General features: G+C 43.8%; 1 protein-coding gene across 1 annotated transcript; it reads left to right on the top strand.

Annotated features, from left to right (window-relative positions):
* The first annotated feature begins 1,729 nt into the window (after positions 1 to 1,729).
* On the top strand, positions 1,730 to 7,571 carry LOC124703523 (protein ROLLING AND ERECT LEAF 2-like). Its single transcript, XM_047235738.1, has 5 exons — positions 1,730 to 2,672; positions 2,866 to 2,943; positions 3,033 to 3,250; positions 4,641 to 4,864; positions 6,869 to 7,571. The coding sequence occupies exons 1-5, from the start codon at positions 1,730 to 1,732 to the stop codon at positions 7,569 to 7,571; spliced, it is 2,166 nt and encodes a 721-aa protein (XP_047091694.1).
* The last annotated feature ends 5,807 nt before the right edge of the window (positions 7,572 to 13,378 follow it).

Below are 13,378 nucleotides of genomic sequence, written 5' to 3'. Positions count from 1 at the left end.
GGCCCCCTCCTCATAGGGCGGCGCGGCCAGGCCTTGGGCCGCGCCGGCCTATGGGGTGGGCCCACCTCGGGTCCCCTCTTCTCCCCTTTCTGGCTCCCTCCGTCATCTGGAAAAATAGGAATTTACGTGTAATTTCCTTCCACAGCTTGATCTTCCGAAATATTGCGTTCGACGGTGCTTTTTCCAGCAGAATCCCGGCTCCGGTGCTTGATCCTCCAATAATGATGAAACATGCAAAATAGATGAAATAACATAAGTATTGTGTCCCAATATGAAATATATCAATGAATAACAGCAAATTATGATACAAAATAGTGATGCAAATTGGACGTATCACATACTAATAATACATGTTTATAATATATAGGGTTTAGGGTACATGCATGATCTATACACCGTAAACAAAGGAGTAGAAATTAGGTAGATATTTAATTACATAAGTGAGTATTAAAAGATGCCAAATATAATGTGCATATTGCTTTATCCTATATTTGCATCTTATAGGTACCTCATGTATCAATATGAAAAATGGGGGCTAGCTAGCTTACGGTCACATGTGGCCATGGAAATCATTTCGACCCACATTTTGTCTTGTAGATGTTCGGATGGCTATGGGAAGAGGACGCGAACGTGTACTGACGCCACTCGCCGGAGAGGATGGGGAAAAGCAGGAGTGCCGCCACCACATCGTCACAAACCCCTCCATCTCCCCTACCACCTCCATCGACCTAGCCGTTGGCTCCCCGCCAATCGTCAACGCGTGCATTGCCGCGGCTCCTTGCTACCCCATCACAATCACCCCTCAGCCAATCCGTCGTTGCCTCGGCCATCCCTCTAAGCTCCACAGCCACCAGGTTTATCTCCGATGCCTATGACCCCGCACCCCCACCCCTAAGTTACTTCCTCACCTCTGTTGCCACCACCACCACTACTACGCCTGGAGAGGTTCAAGTTCACTGCCATCGGATCCATCAAGGTGGCCTCTCCCCTCATATCTTCTCTTGCGTTGTTTTCTGCATGGGTCCGAGGAAGAAGAAAACGAAGGAATATGAGGAGTTGGGGTTAATGACCGAGTGGTTCGATAAAAAAAATGGTATTACTACTACTGCTATGAATCCATCAGCATTCCAACATCCGAATATAGTGTGTGTGTAACTGTGTATGTGTGTGTTTTTTTTTAGGAAGAATATAGTTAGCGTGTGTGTGTGTTTTTTTTTCAGAAAAAAAAGCATCGCCGCCTCACTGGATTCGATGCATGGTACGCATGGTTGGACCTGAAATGGGCAGGCCGCACCAAACATGGATCTCGTGGGCCGGCTTTGTGAGCCCAGTAAGTTTTTCCTGCTGTAGCTGCTGCAAATCGAAATGCCCTCCTCTTCCCCTTCCCAAATCGGAGACACGCCGGAGCTCACTTCCTCCTCCGCCGCGGCGCCACCGCGGAGTGGTGGATTAGCTCTTGGATACAGTGAGCCAGGACTACCCCCGACTCCTCCGCCTCTCGCGCGTGTCTCCGGCATTGCCCTTTTCCCGTCATCGCGATATTGCGTCCCTTAGCTGCTGTCTCCACCCCGCACGCAAATCTTCCGGCATTGGTGTTCGAGGTACGAGGCTCTTCTCATTCAGCGTCTGGCTACTGAAATCCCACTCCGAGCTTCCTCGATTTCGGATTGTGGCTATTCTCATTCAGCGATTGTCTGCAGGTAGGAGATTTGCGGAGCTCCGCCACTCGATGGGTTCCTCGCCCTCCAAAGCCGGCGGCGAAGATGCCCTGGTCATGTGCAAGGAGCGGCTGCGCCGCATCAAGCGGGCAATCGACTCCAGGGACGCGCTCTCGGCGGCGCACCTCTCGTACACCCACTCCCTGCGCAGCGTGGGGACGGCGCTGCGTCGGCACGCCGAGTCCTCCAGCATCTCCACGCCCGAGTCCTCGCTCTCCATTTCGGAGGCGGGCAGGTCGCCGTCGCACTCCTCCATGGCGTCCCCGTCGCCGTCCCGCGCGGCGGCGGAGAGCACCGGCTCCCCGATGCAGCATCGAGCTTCTCCGCTGGCAAGGGTACACTGCATGAAAGCTGCGGGAACTGTTCCTTTGACATTCACGGTCGATCCATCCGCTGCTGAATTTGTGGGGCAGGAATCTCCTGTCTCTGCCTTTGTGCCGAAGCCGCCGCCGCTGCCATCGGAGTGGGATTTCTTTGATGGTGTTGGTAGTACCTCGTCAAACAATGTGGATGGGCTGACCCTGGACTTCAATAGGTTGAAGGGTTTGAGAGAGTCATGGGAAGCCGAGCTGGTGCCACTGAGTGATGAACCAGAAAACAGGTCTGCTAGAATGCATTCAGATGCAGAGATTGTTGATGATAGTGTGGTGCAGAAGCAGGAAACCATAGCAGCAAAGAGAGGGATCGGTCAAACAAGTGGGTCGGCCGATGCTTCTAACAAAGGAGCTTCTTCTGAGCAGGTTGTGGCAAAAGCGGATGAAGGCGGCAAGAAAAAAGAGTCGCGCACAGGCACGGAAGACCCTTCCGAGTTCATCACTCATCGAGCAAAAGATTTTGTGTCAAGCATGAAGGAAATCGAAATGCGCTTTATACGTGCAGCCGAAGCTGGGAACGAGGTTTCAAGAATGCTTGAGACAAAGAAGATCAGGCTTGACATATGTGCTAAAGTACCAGGTGATAGTCATACATGATCTTGTATTTTTGGGCGTCTCTTGGTTATATCAAAATTTGGCTTGGCCAAAAAGATCGGCTACCATTTGGTGGACTGTCGAACCAAAGTTTTCCCAAAAAGTCAAGATGATTTCTTCACTTTTTTATGTGAGGTATTTAGTATTGTTTGATGAAACTATTTTCCCCTTAATCACAGGTTCCCCAGGAAAACCTACTGCCCGATTTGCATCAGCGCTTCGAGTCTGCTGCAATCGCCAAATTCATCTCAACCAGGGTAAGCAAGATGTATGTATAACTGACATTTTCTCGTCATTGCTACAAAAATATGTGCCTGAAGAAATACTCTTTGTTATGTTCCTGTAGAAACTGCACAGCATGTTTCAAATGTTGTTACCTGGAAACGTTCAGTCTCATCGCTATCATCGTCATCTAGAAGTCGACTTACAACGTCAATGATACAAGATGATGTTGATGATAGCAATAATGATTTTGTTGAGGAATTTGCCATGGTGTCTGGAAGCCATTCCTCTACATTGGATAGGCTACATGCATGGGAGAGAAAACTATATGATGAAATCAAGGTAAATTTGTAGTATTTAAGGAAGCTCTTCTGGAGTAGTATGATTTGCCAATCTTAACTCTCAGCTAGCTATCATGAATTCATGATTTCTCTACACAAATGGCTGGTGTTTTGTAGATCTCTAGTGATTTTTTTTGCGTATTATTCTTGCAGTTCGCAAGACTAGGTTTAATTGGCAACTCCTGTCTCTCTCTCTTTTTTTTGACGGGAAATGGCATTCCATTTAAACTTCTAGCCCAGCAACATCACTGGCTAAAATTTCAGAGATACAAACGGGAGCTTGATCATCCCAAAACGAGTCAGTAGACTCACTACTCGCACCTAGCCTAGCCAACATATGGGCAGCATTATTACAAGAACGCCTAGCAAAGGAGATGCTATAGATAGCAAAGTTCAGGTCACGGAGGCTTCTCGCTTCCATCAACAGGGCACCAATTGACGACTTATCGAGCTCATTGCTCTTCAGAGCTTGGACAAGGTTTGAAGCATCAGATTCAAAGATAATTCTGTTAGCGCCGACTCTAATAGCTCCGAAACTGCGGCAAGACAGGCAACCGCTTCAGAGTGCAGAGGATCTCTCAAGTGCACAGATATTCCTGACCCAGCAGCAACGAAATCGCCCGCCTGATCACGGATGATGTAGCCCCAGCCCCCCTCACCCGAGGCCTGGTTGAAAGCTCCATCGAAGTTTATCTTGACCTGGTTCTCAGGTGGCCTAACCCAATTGGTGATGTCAGGTGGGTTGGGAGGAATAACAGGAGACTTTAGACATTTAAAATCCACCATGTGCCGCTCCACCCGACCACAAACAGCAAGATGGTTTGAGGAGCCATCGCCAGCATTGGCCTTGTTCCTGAAACTCCACTACTCCCACATAAGGGTCAGAGCCTTTAGCTGCTCTGCCTTCCCGCACTTCCACAGCTCCTCTAACATGGCGTGAGCCGAGCTGCACGGCAGGAGGAGGTCGCAGACCGCACCCAGGCCCAGCGAATTCCAACAGGCTTTTACCATTTTGCATCTCAGGAAAGTATGGCCCCCGTCTTCATCCAACCTGTGACAAACAGGACAGGTAGTATCCAGCTCCACCCCGAACTTCAAGATCTTCATTCTGCAGGCCAGACTGTTGTAGGCTAGGTGCCAGACGAACATTTTGGCAACTCCTGTCTCTTGGAAAAAGGGTTGATAAAATGTAGCGTACATACTACTTCATCCGTACAAATTGTAAAAAAATTGATTTGCTAATAGTTGAAGTGTACTTTGTATATTACATGCTGTATGCTAACTATCAAATAATGGAATAAAGGCTGATATTTGTGAAATGAAGGCTGCTCTTTAAATATGTGTGATCTTTGTATAATGATTCGTTGAAACTGCTTAATTTTTTTATTCAGGCAAGTGAAAATGTCAGAAAGACTTACGACGAGAAATGTAAGCTTCTCCGGAACCAATTTGCACAAGGTCTGAATGCAAAACTGATTGATAAGACTCGGGCTGTTGTGAAGGATCTGCATTCCAGGGTATCTGTTGCAATCCAGGCTGTTGATGTAATCTCAAAAAGAATTGAGAAAATAAGGGATGGAGAACTGCAGCCACAACTTGTCGAGCTCATTCAAGGGTATTTTTACCTAATTTATATCCCTTTTTTCCATATAGAAAATATATTTTGTTCTTGTTAAAAAAAGCACATGTTATTTTTTTCATGCCTTCAGTAGTTCAGTCAAACTTCTAAAGCTTTCACTATGTATCATTTTAATTATAAAGATCGGAATTTTGAAAATCATATTTCTCTATCTCTACTACTATAGTGTAGCAGTTCAAAATTTAGATTTACCACTTCCTTCTTGGTTCTCCCGCCAAAACATCCCTAGAGTGACTACCACCATTGATTTTGCGGAATGGATCGACATCTACCGTTCATCAGAGACCACCGAGAAGAATCTAACGGCCAGCATGAGCTGGATTCGCTCCTGCATATGCGCGGCTCAGCATGTGCAAAACCTACATCTAGGGGCAAGCAATTTTTCTAGAAAGCGGCAGACTACCTGACACGTGAACCTGAATTGCCTGGTCTCTCTTAACTTTTTATTCTCCAGGATCTTCTGTGGATAATTTGAACTAGCCTAGAGAAATTTGGACTAGACTAGTAACAAGGCATGGATATGGAAAATCAGTACTAACTACTGAAAGAGAAAGTTGAGCCTTGATAGGTTGTGGTACATGGTAGGTTCCAGCACTGCCTATCTCATGTCTTTATGAAGGTTTCGTATGCCATAACTTTAGTTCTTTGGAAGTGTGTCTTATAGGTGAAAATAATCCACCACATACATATGATATATTATATTTTTAAACTCTCTGATAGTCTCTTTTTCACCTTTTTACGAAAAACTTCAAGGTAGCCCATTTAAATAGTGCACTCCACATTTTACCCATCAATCAATATTTTCAAAACCCTAGAAATTAACATATCTTCTGACATGATAGAAGCATGAAAAAAACTTTTGATACAATTATGTAAATTTATTAAATATTGGAAATATCATCTCACACTTTTTCCTTACATTTTATCTACGAGATGACAAAGAAAATGAAATGAGTTGGTTACTTGAGTCAACAAGTTTAATGTTTTGTCAGAATAATATGGTTTATAAAATATGATGGTTTAATATAGTTTGAGGTGTCTGGCTTTAACAAATGTTGTAGTTTTGAATACCATGGTATCCTCGAAACTATATTTTCTAAGTATTGGAAAAATAGGCCTAATCTTTTTTTAATAAAAAAAAGAAAGGAGAAAAACTGCAGTATTGCTTGGACGGGCACTAGAATATTATGGTATTGAAGAAATACTTTCTTTTTGAAAAAAACTGATTTTCCAAACAGAGCTACTTAGGTTTCCTTATACCCCTAATTTCCTTTTAGTAAGAAATTGCCTACACATGTCATGTACTGAATCATCCATTGTTGAATTTGCGCTCCAAACAATTGGATATGTAAGTGAATCAAGGAATGTCCAATACTCAAGTTATTCATATGGATACATTTTAACTTTCGAAAAGTTTTTTTTCTTTATTAAATGTCTTAACGTGCAAAGCACATGAAGTTTACTAGTATAAATGTGTGTCCAGAAGTATTTTTAGAATATTGCTATTTCTTTTGCTTTTATACATATATTTAATATAAATATGTGGTCAAAGTTGCATCTTCAAGACCATGTCATTGTCCAAAACGATATCTATTTGTGATAGGAAGGGAGTAGCAAACATTGTTTTCAGATACGCATGATCTTACATTGATTTTGGGGAGGTTTTTTGATTGCAGTTCCTTGTTGCTGCTTGATATTACCTTTTAAGTGTAAGATATGCAAGTGTTTAAACTGTCGGCGCAGTCCAGATTTTTTTTGGTAGTACAATACTGAAAATCAGGAGAACGGCATAATTTTTTTACATCATTCACTAGTTATTCTCTGAAGAACCTCTGTTTTGCTAAGCTATCTGATGCCTGACATTTTAACTTTAATCTGGCTAATAAAATGTTTTATGGACACATTGATTTGCAATACTTTGGTTTATTTTTCTTATCCACATTAACATGAACACTGAAATTCCGTACATTCCTTTCACAGATTAATCAGGATGTGGAAATCAATGCTGGAATGCCACCACAAACAATTCATTACAATCTCACTGGCATACCATGTCAAAAGTTCAACCTCGATGCCGCAAGGAGAGCATCACCGTCAGGCGACAATGCATCTCCGGAATGAGATGGATTGCTTTTCGTCCACCTTCAGGATCTGGGTCACTGCTCAGAAGTCATATGTGGAGGCTCTCAACGCATGGCTCCAGAAGTGCATCCTGCAGCCACCACAGGACCGCCGCAGGCGGAAGCGGAAGGTCTCATTTCCTCCCCGCCAGGCACTCTCCCCTCCTATTTTTGTCCTATGCAGTGGCTGGCTTGCCATGATGGAGTCACTCCCCACGGATGAGTTATGCAAGTCCATTAAAGAAGCAATGCAGCAATTGCATGACTCGATCGAGCATCAGACTGATCAAACTAAAATGGGAAGCGAGCCGCATTCCTTGAGTGAGTCTCAGGAATGTGGGATGCTGGAAAACAATGAGCAGGAAGCAAGCGGAGGGGTAGCAGCGGTGGAAGGGTTACATTCAAAACTGACTACGGTCCTTGATCGGCTGACAAAGTTTTCCGAGGCTTCACTGAAGCGCCATGAGGAGCTCAGGCAGAATTATGAGAGGGCTTATGATGCGTACAAGACAGAGAGGCCAATTGCTCATCCTGCTCAGCCGGATATTGAATCTGCCTTGTAATTTCCATTAGTCATTTAGTTGAAAAACTGAGAGTATTTGGTTGACATTTGATCACTGATTAGATTGTAATACTATGTTTTAGCAAGTATTAATGCTGTCAATTATGCTCTTGTGTTAGCCTAATTTTAGCTTCATCATCTCTGGTATCTGCCAAAGCGTATGGAAGCCTTGTCACATTGGACAAATAAGGTAATCTATAAGGATGCATCTAGTCTGTCATCAGCAATATATGAAGTCATTTGCCAGGTTTGTACTGTGCCAAGTTATTATAATGACTGAAGCTGGTATTACCATAATAATATACTCTAATATGAAACACCTATTATTTATGATTGCAAATCTAAGTTCTGTTTGTCCTGACTATGTTGGTCATGTCTTTGCTGATCCTCGGCCACCACCTGTACATACGTCACGGGCCTTGTCCCCCGGATGGTGTTGACACCCCTGAATTCCACAGGTTTGGCTGTCTGCTGAATACATATACATCGATACACTTTTGCAAATGTCCCTGTCATTATCCCCTTCCAGTGATGTTAGTGTATTGACCATTTTATTGGATGGAATGAATTATCTTATATTTTACAGTGGGATTGAGAGCTCAAGTTGTGACATTCGTATGATCAGGTATGCCACCTATGGTGCTTGAGATGAATTGTGCAATCCAAGGCACCCAAGGGCCACGCTGCCACATCAGCTAGCAATATGTATGTTGTACTAGCTACTACTCTCTCCGTTCCATGGTAAGTGTCGCAGATTACATGTTTTAGTATGTAGATACATGCGAATCTAGATAAATCTGAGACACTTATTATGGAACGGAGGTATCTGCGACACTTATCATGGAACGGAGGTTATACTTACTAGGGAACATGTATGAGCCATAGAGCTGGAAATATCTTTTTATTTAGTGGCTTTGAGAATTTCTAGCTTTTTTTTCGATAAGGGGAGAGACCCCAGCCTCTGCATCAATTGATGCATACGGCCTCTTTATTAAACTTATTTAAAAGGTCTGAGTTACAATCTTAAACCAATTCATGGATCACATAAAGTTTCCACATGGATCAACCATCTAAAAATAAAGAGTAGAACAAGCCGCCACAAGATCTTCATGTGAGCCGCCTTTCAGTACGCCAACCGCACCGGCTGTATATATTCCGTGCTACCGTTGCCAAGCGGTTGCACCCAATATCCATGTCCAGGCGCGCATCCTCCGGCTGGAGATAAGACCACATATGGATCCAATGGGTAACTAGTGGAATAACCTGCAAAAATGATGGGAAACTTTTTTTGTTAAAGATAAAATCGTTGCGGACATTCCATATTGCCCAAAGTAAAGCACACACACCAACTCTAATGTGGCCTTTGTTTTTCTTAGTTACACCATTTAACCAATTTCCAAACAGATTAGTCACATTAGTAGGAGGTGGAATATTGAAGGTCGTGTAAACAATACGCCAAAGGATCTTTGAGAATTTCTAGCTGTCTTCTAATAACAATTTCCCTGGGTGTGGACATCTCAGATGTTACTCTGGCTTCTAATTTATTACCTTAGATTTTGTGTAGACTGCTAACAGTCTGATTTTTTTCGTTAACTAAAAGTTCTACTGCTGATGTAGAGTTCTTTCAATCCATCACTTGGTGCGATGGGATTTCATTGCTTGGCTACCACATTATTTTCTTCAAATCAACAGACTGGCACTGTTATTAGGCAGCAACCATGCAAGTAGCCTTCTTTGTCCTAAAGGTAAAGTTTCAGTTAGCTCCATGGTTTTCATTATGATTATATCAATATTTATACATTTATTTATTCCCACTCGTTGTGTTTACTCTTTTCTCCATGTTACATAATCCGCTATACAGCTCAAGTCGTTTGCTTGATTTAATCATAGCCTTCTGCTTATAATTGTAGAGCTCTCATTTTTTTTCGAGAAAGCTTTCATGTTCTATTGGATTCCTTGAAACTTGTTCACACAGTTCTAGGCTCATATTGAGGAACTATGGAATGGTATTAAAATTTTCAGAATGCTTTGTATATAGCAGAAGAACACTTAGAAATCCACCGTGTTGTTTGTACTGTGTTGATTCCTTCTACCCTAATTAAGAATATCGTTAACTTATTCCATGTAATTTATTATTCGTAAAGTGGCAAAGTTGTTTCATATGGACTATGGACGGCACAGAAAAATTGTCTATACTTTTCAAATCGGTTAGAGTTGGTTCCAACTTCGAGCGACAGTTTATACGGATCGGAGGGAGTAGATGTTTTTCCATCTATGCAGGAATGGCAGACGCATAAAGATGGAAGGGCAGTTGAAATTATATTACTTGTAAAGTGTCAAAGGGTGTTTCTTTTCTGTTGGTGTTCTTGCTCCGATTTTGACTTTGGCCGGCTGAAAAATGTTGAACAAATTGAGAAAGAAAATACAAAAAGGAGCCGGCATGTGTGTGTGTAGGGGCTGACGGGCGAACCTATGGGGCAGGCAGAGAGCCGAGTGGCCGACGGAGGCACTTGTGTTACGGCTGGGAGTTTATCACCCGCAGCATCATGGCCTCCCAAGGTCATGGACGCTAAATTTTCACACGAATTTCGATCGCACGGACGCACACCATGGATGCTAAATTTCGACGGAATATTTTGATCCACAAACTTACCTCCCCTGGGGCTCGAGCCCACATCAACCCAAACACACAACTTGCCAACAATTGGCCCCCCGAGGCTGGAGTCATAGGCGCGCACCACCGCGCCCGGCCGGTGATCAGGATTGGAGGTACGTATATATGCTGCTTGGTGCGCATCTCAGCTGCCGGTATGGTACTATTTATCCTTTTCTGTGCTAATAATAAACCGAGTCGCTGTGGCACAAGTATCCATTCTGCTATTTCTAAAAAACAAAGAAAGTATGCATTGTACTGAAGCCCGCTAGAGGCCCATCGTCTCTAGTGGGCGTGGCCGTTCACTGGATTTTGACAATTTTTGATAATCAGGTTTCATCATGATTCCACCTTCCACCGCCTGCTAGTGAGCCTAACTCAATTGCTTGGGAGAGTGAATGTACAAATCTAGCACTTGTGCAATTTATTTTGAAGACTATGCTTTAATCTTAATTAAGATTAAAAATCTTAGTACTTCGCTAGTTGGTGCAGAGGCCGGAAGTGAAATTCTCCCTATTTTTCAAAACTAGTGGAGGAGAAACTTCAGAAGCGTCTTAGTAGTTGGAAAGATAAAGTGTTATCTCTGGGAGGAAGACATCTACTCATTAATTCAATACTTTTCAATATGGTGTTGTATATGATATCCTTCTTCCTCTTGTCGAAAGGTGTTTTACACAAACTCGATTATTATCTGCGGGACAAGGCATCCAGATCTGCACAAAATGTGGAGTTGTCGGGCCGGACCCGGCTAAATTCGGGCTGTAAATGAGGCCTGAGCCCGGCCCGATTGTTGCTGCGGGCTGCAAATTGAGGCCCAGGCACGGCCCATGGTACAAGCTAGACCTAGCCCGACCCAGGATTTTTGGGCCGGCCCGTCGGGCCGGGCTGCCCATGGCCAGATATGGTTCCAAGGGTGCAAGTATGTAGTATACCTGTTTTCCCATCTCTAGTTATAAAAAATGGAAGCGCGGCTGAAATTATACTTGATTTTGGAGAATGTAGCGTGCATTAACTTTTAACTTTTAAATGTAAGCCTTACAACATCTCCAGTCGCGTCCCCAAAGCGTCCCTCTAATCGCGCCGGATTGAGCTTTTGGGGACGTCTCCGCTTCGTGCCGCCTTTGGGGCGCGTCCCTCGTCAGCCACAACCCCTAAACGCACCCCCAAACATTAAAATAACTATTTTTTTTGCATTTTCATTTCAATAGAGAGAAGGAACATTACACAAACTAATAGGTAGGTTGGAACATGGTTAAAATATTGCAACCTAAACGCACCCCCAAACATTAAAATAACTAATTTTTTTTTGCATTTTCATTTCAATAGAGAGAAGGAACATTACACAAACTAATAGGTAGGTTGGAACATGGTTAAAATATTGCAACCTAAACGCACCCCCAAACATTAAAATAACTATTTTTTTGCATTTTCATTTCAATAGAGAGAAGGAACATTACACAAACTAATAGGTAGGTTGGAACATGGTTAAAATATTGCAAAATGAGAAGCCTAACTAGTGTTGGCCTCGCGGATTTTGTGTGTTCTCTACCAAGAAATAACACTCTCAGTCACTCTCACTCACCCAAACTGCAAAATCCAGTTGGTTGAGAGAGTGTCCGGTTGTTGTTCTTCGATGCGCAGGAAGAACATCCAGAAACCTACACTAGTGGCTTCAATTGTCCTGTGGCCATCTTCGCTGCAAAGAAAGAACATTCGTGATACCTTTGATTCGGATTACGGATTGTAATACGATAAGCTTTTTCTCTAGAAGACCTAGGTTTAATCGAACATTGGAAAGCAGTGCTAAAATTGTGTAAAGGAAACGTCTACAGGACTTGTTAGTTTATTTTATTTTCTATTTATCAGACCTTTCTAGTTTACTTTTAAGGAGGTTGTGTTCAATGATGGAAATAGGTGAGGGTTAAGGTTTCTCCTGCAGTTATGCATACATATATAATTGAAGCACATATGTGTAACAAATAAAACAGAGATTTGTGAGTAGCGCATCCGTAGATACTCTTGCTCCTAAAGCCAGAGGTGACAAGAGCCTCTTGGTCCAACCACTGTCCTCACAGTCGCAAGCAACAACAGCTATTAATTATATGAATACAGACCAAAGCCTTAAGCTAGATGATTGTGCCATGATCCCGACTGAATCACTAAGCATGTACCGTTACTTTCCACTTTCTATCACTGAGATTTCGCGATAGCACGCTGTTCTCTATCTTCCTACCTCCTCCCTTGATCGATCTGAATGATATGGGTGCCTGCAGATCATCGAAACAAGGCAAAGAGACAAGGATACAAGATTGCGAAACTCCTATTCAATCCTTACATAGATAATAAGATTATACACATAAATGATGAGGTTCGTAGCATAGAAAACAAAAAATTTCCTACCGCAAGACGAATAAATCCAAGATCTAATCTATGGAACACCCAAGATCTAATCTACAAGATCGAAGCAACGAGGTGGAGATGAGACTAACCCTTGAAGATTTCCAAAGCCTACGAGATCAGATCTCGTTGTTGATGTGAACGATCGTCCCCGGTGCTGCAATCCGGCAGCACTTCCATACTCGGTCGCGCGTACGGTGTCGATGAAGCTCCTTCCTCTCCCCGTTCCAGCGGGCAGCGGAGGTGTGGTAGATCTCCTCCAAGTTCCAGCAGCACGACGGCGTGGTGGTGGAGGTGGAGGAAGAAAACTGCAGGGCTTCGCCTAAGCCGGAGCAGCGTATGGAGGAGGGAGAGAGGGGGGCGGCTAGGGTTGGATGAGGGGTGCCTTGGCCGGCCACCCCCTCCCCTCTTTATATAGGTGGGGGGTCGGCCTAGGGTTTCCCCTAGGGCCCACCCTTCCCCTTGGCCGGTGCATGGAGGGAGGCAAACCCCTCCCCCAAGTGTTCCCCCTTATCTCCTAATTTAAACCATTTATTTTAGGAGATAGATCTTATCTCTAAGTTTAAACCATTTAAACTAGAGATAGATCTTATCTCTAAGGGGGGCCGGCCTGGGCCCACATGTCATGGTGGGCAGGACCCACTATGCCATGTGGCGCCTATGTGGCCTCTCCCGGGTGGTGGGCCCACGCGGTGGCCCTCTAGAACCTTCTAGAAGCTCGGTCAAAACACCGGACTTTTCCCGAACCTCGGAAAATA

The sequence above is a fragment of the Lolium rigidum genome, chromosome 1 (assembly GCF_022539505.1).
Source record: "Lolium rigidum isolate FL_2022 chromosome 1, APGP_CSIRO_Lrig_0.1, whole genome shotgun sequence".
NCBI lineage: Eukaryota > Viridiplantae > Streptophyta > Magnoliopsida > Poales > Poaceae > Lolium > Lolium rigidum.
This window is presented reverse-complemented; position numbering and strand designations above follow the sequence as displayed.

Excerpts from the sequence above, each read along its gene's own strand:
- LOC124703523 (XM_047235738.1), top strand. The coding sequence starts at position 1,730 with ATGGGTTCCTCGCCCTCCAAAGCCGGCGGCGAAGATGCCCTGGTCATG. Across the intron at positions 3,251-4,640 it reads AACTATATGATGAAATCAAG|GCAAGTGAAAATGTCAGAAA; the intron begins GTAAATTTGTAG and ends TTTTTTATTCAG. Across the intron at positions 4,865-6,868 it reads CTTGTCGAGCTCATTCAAGG|ATTAATCAGGATGTGGAAAT; the intron begins GTATTTTTACCT and ends TTCCTTTCACAG.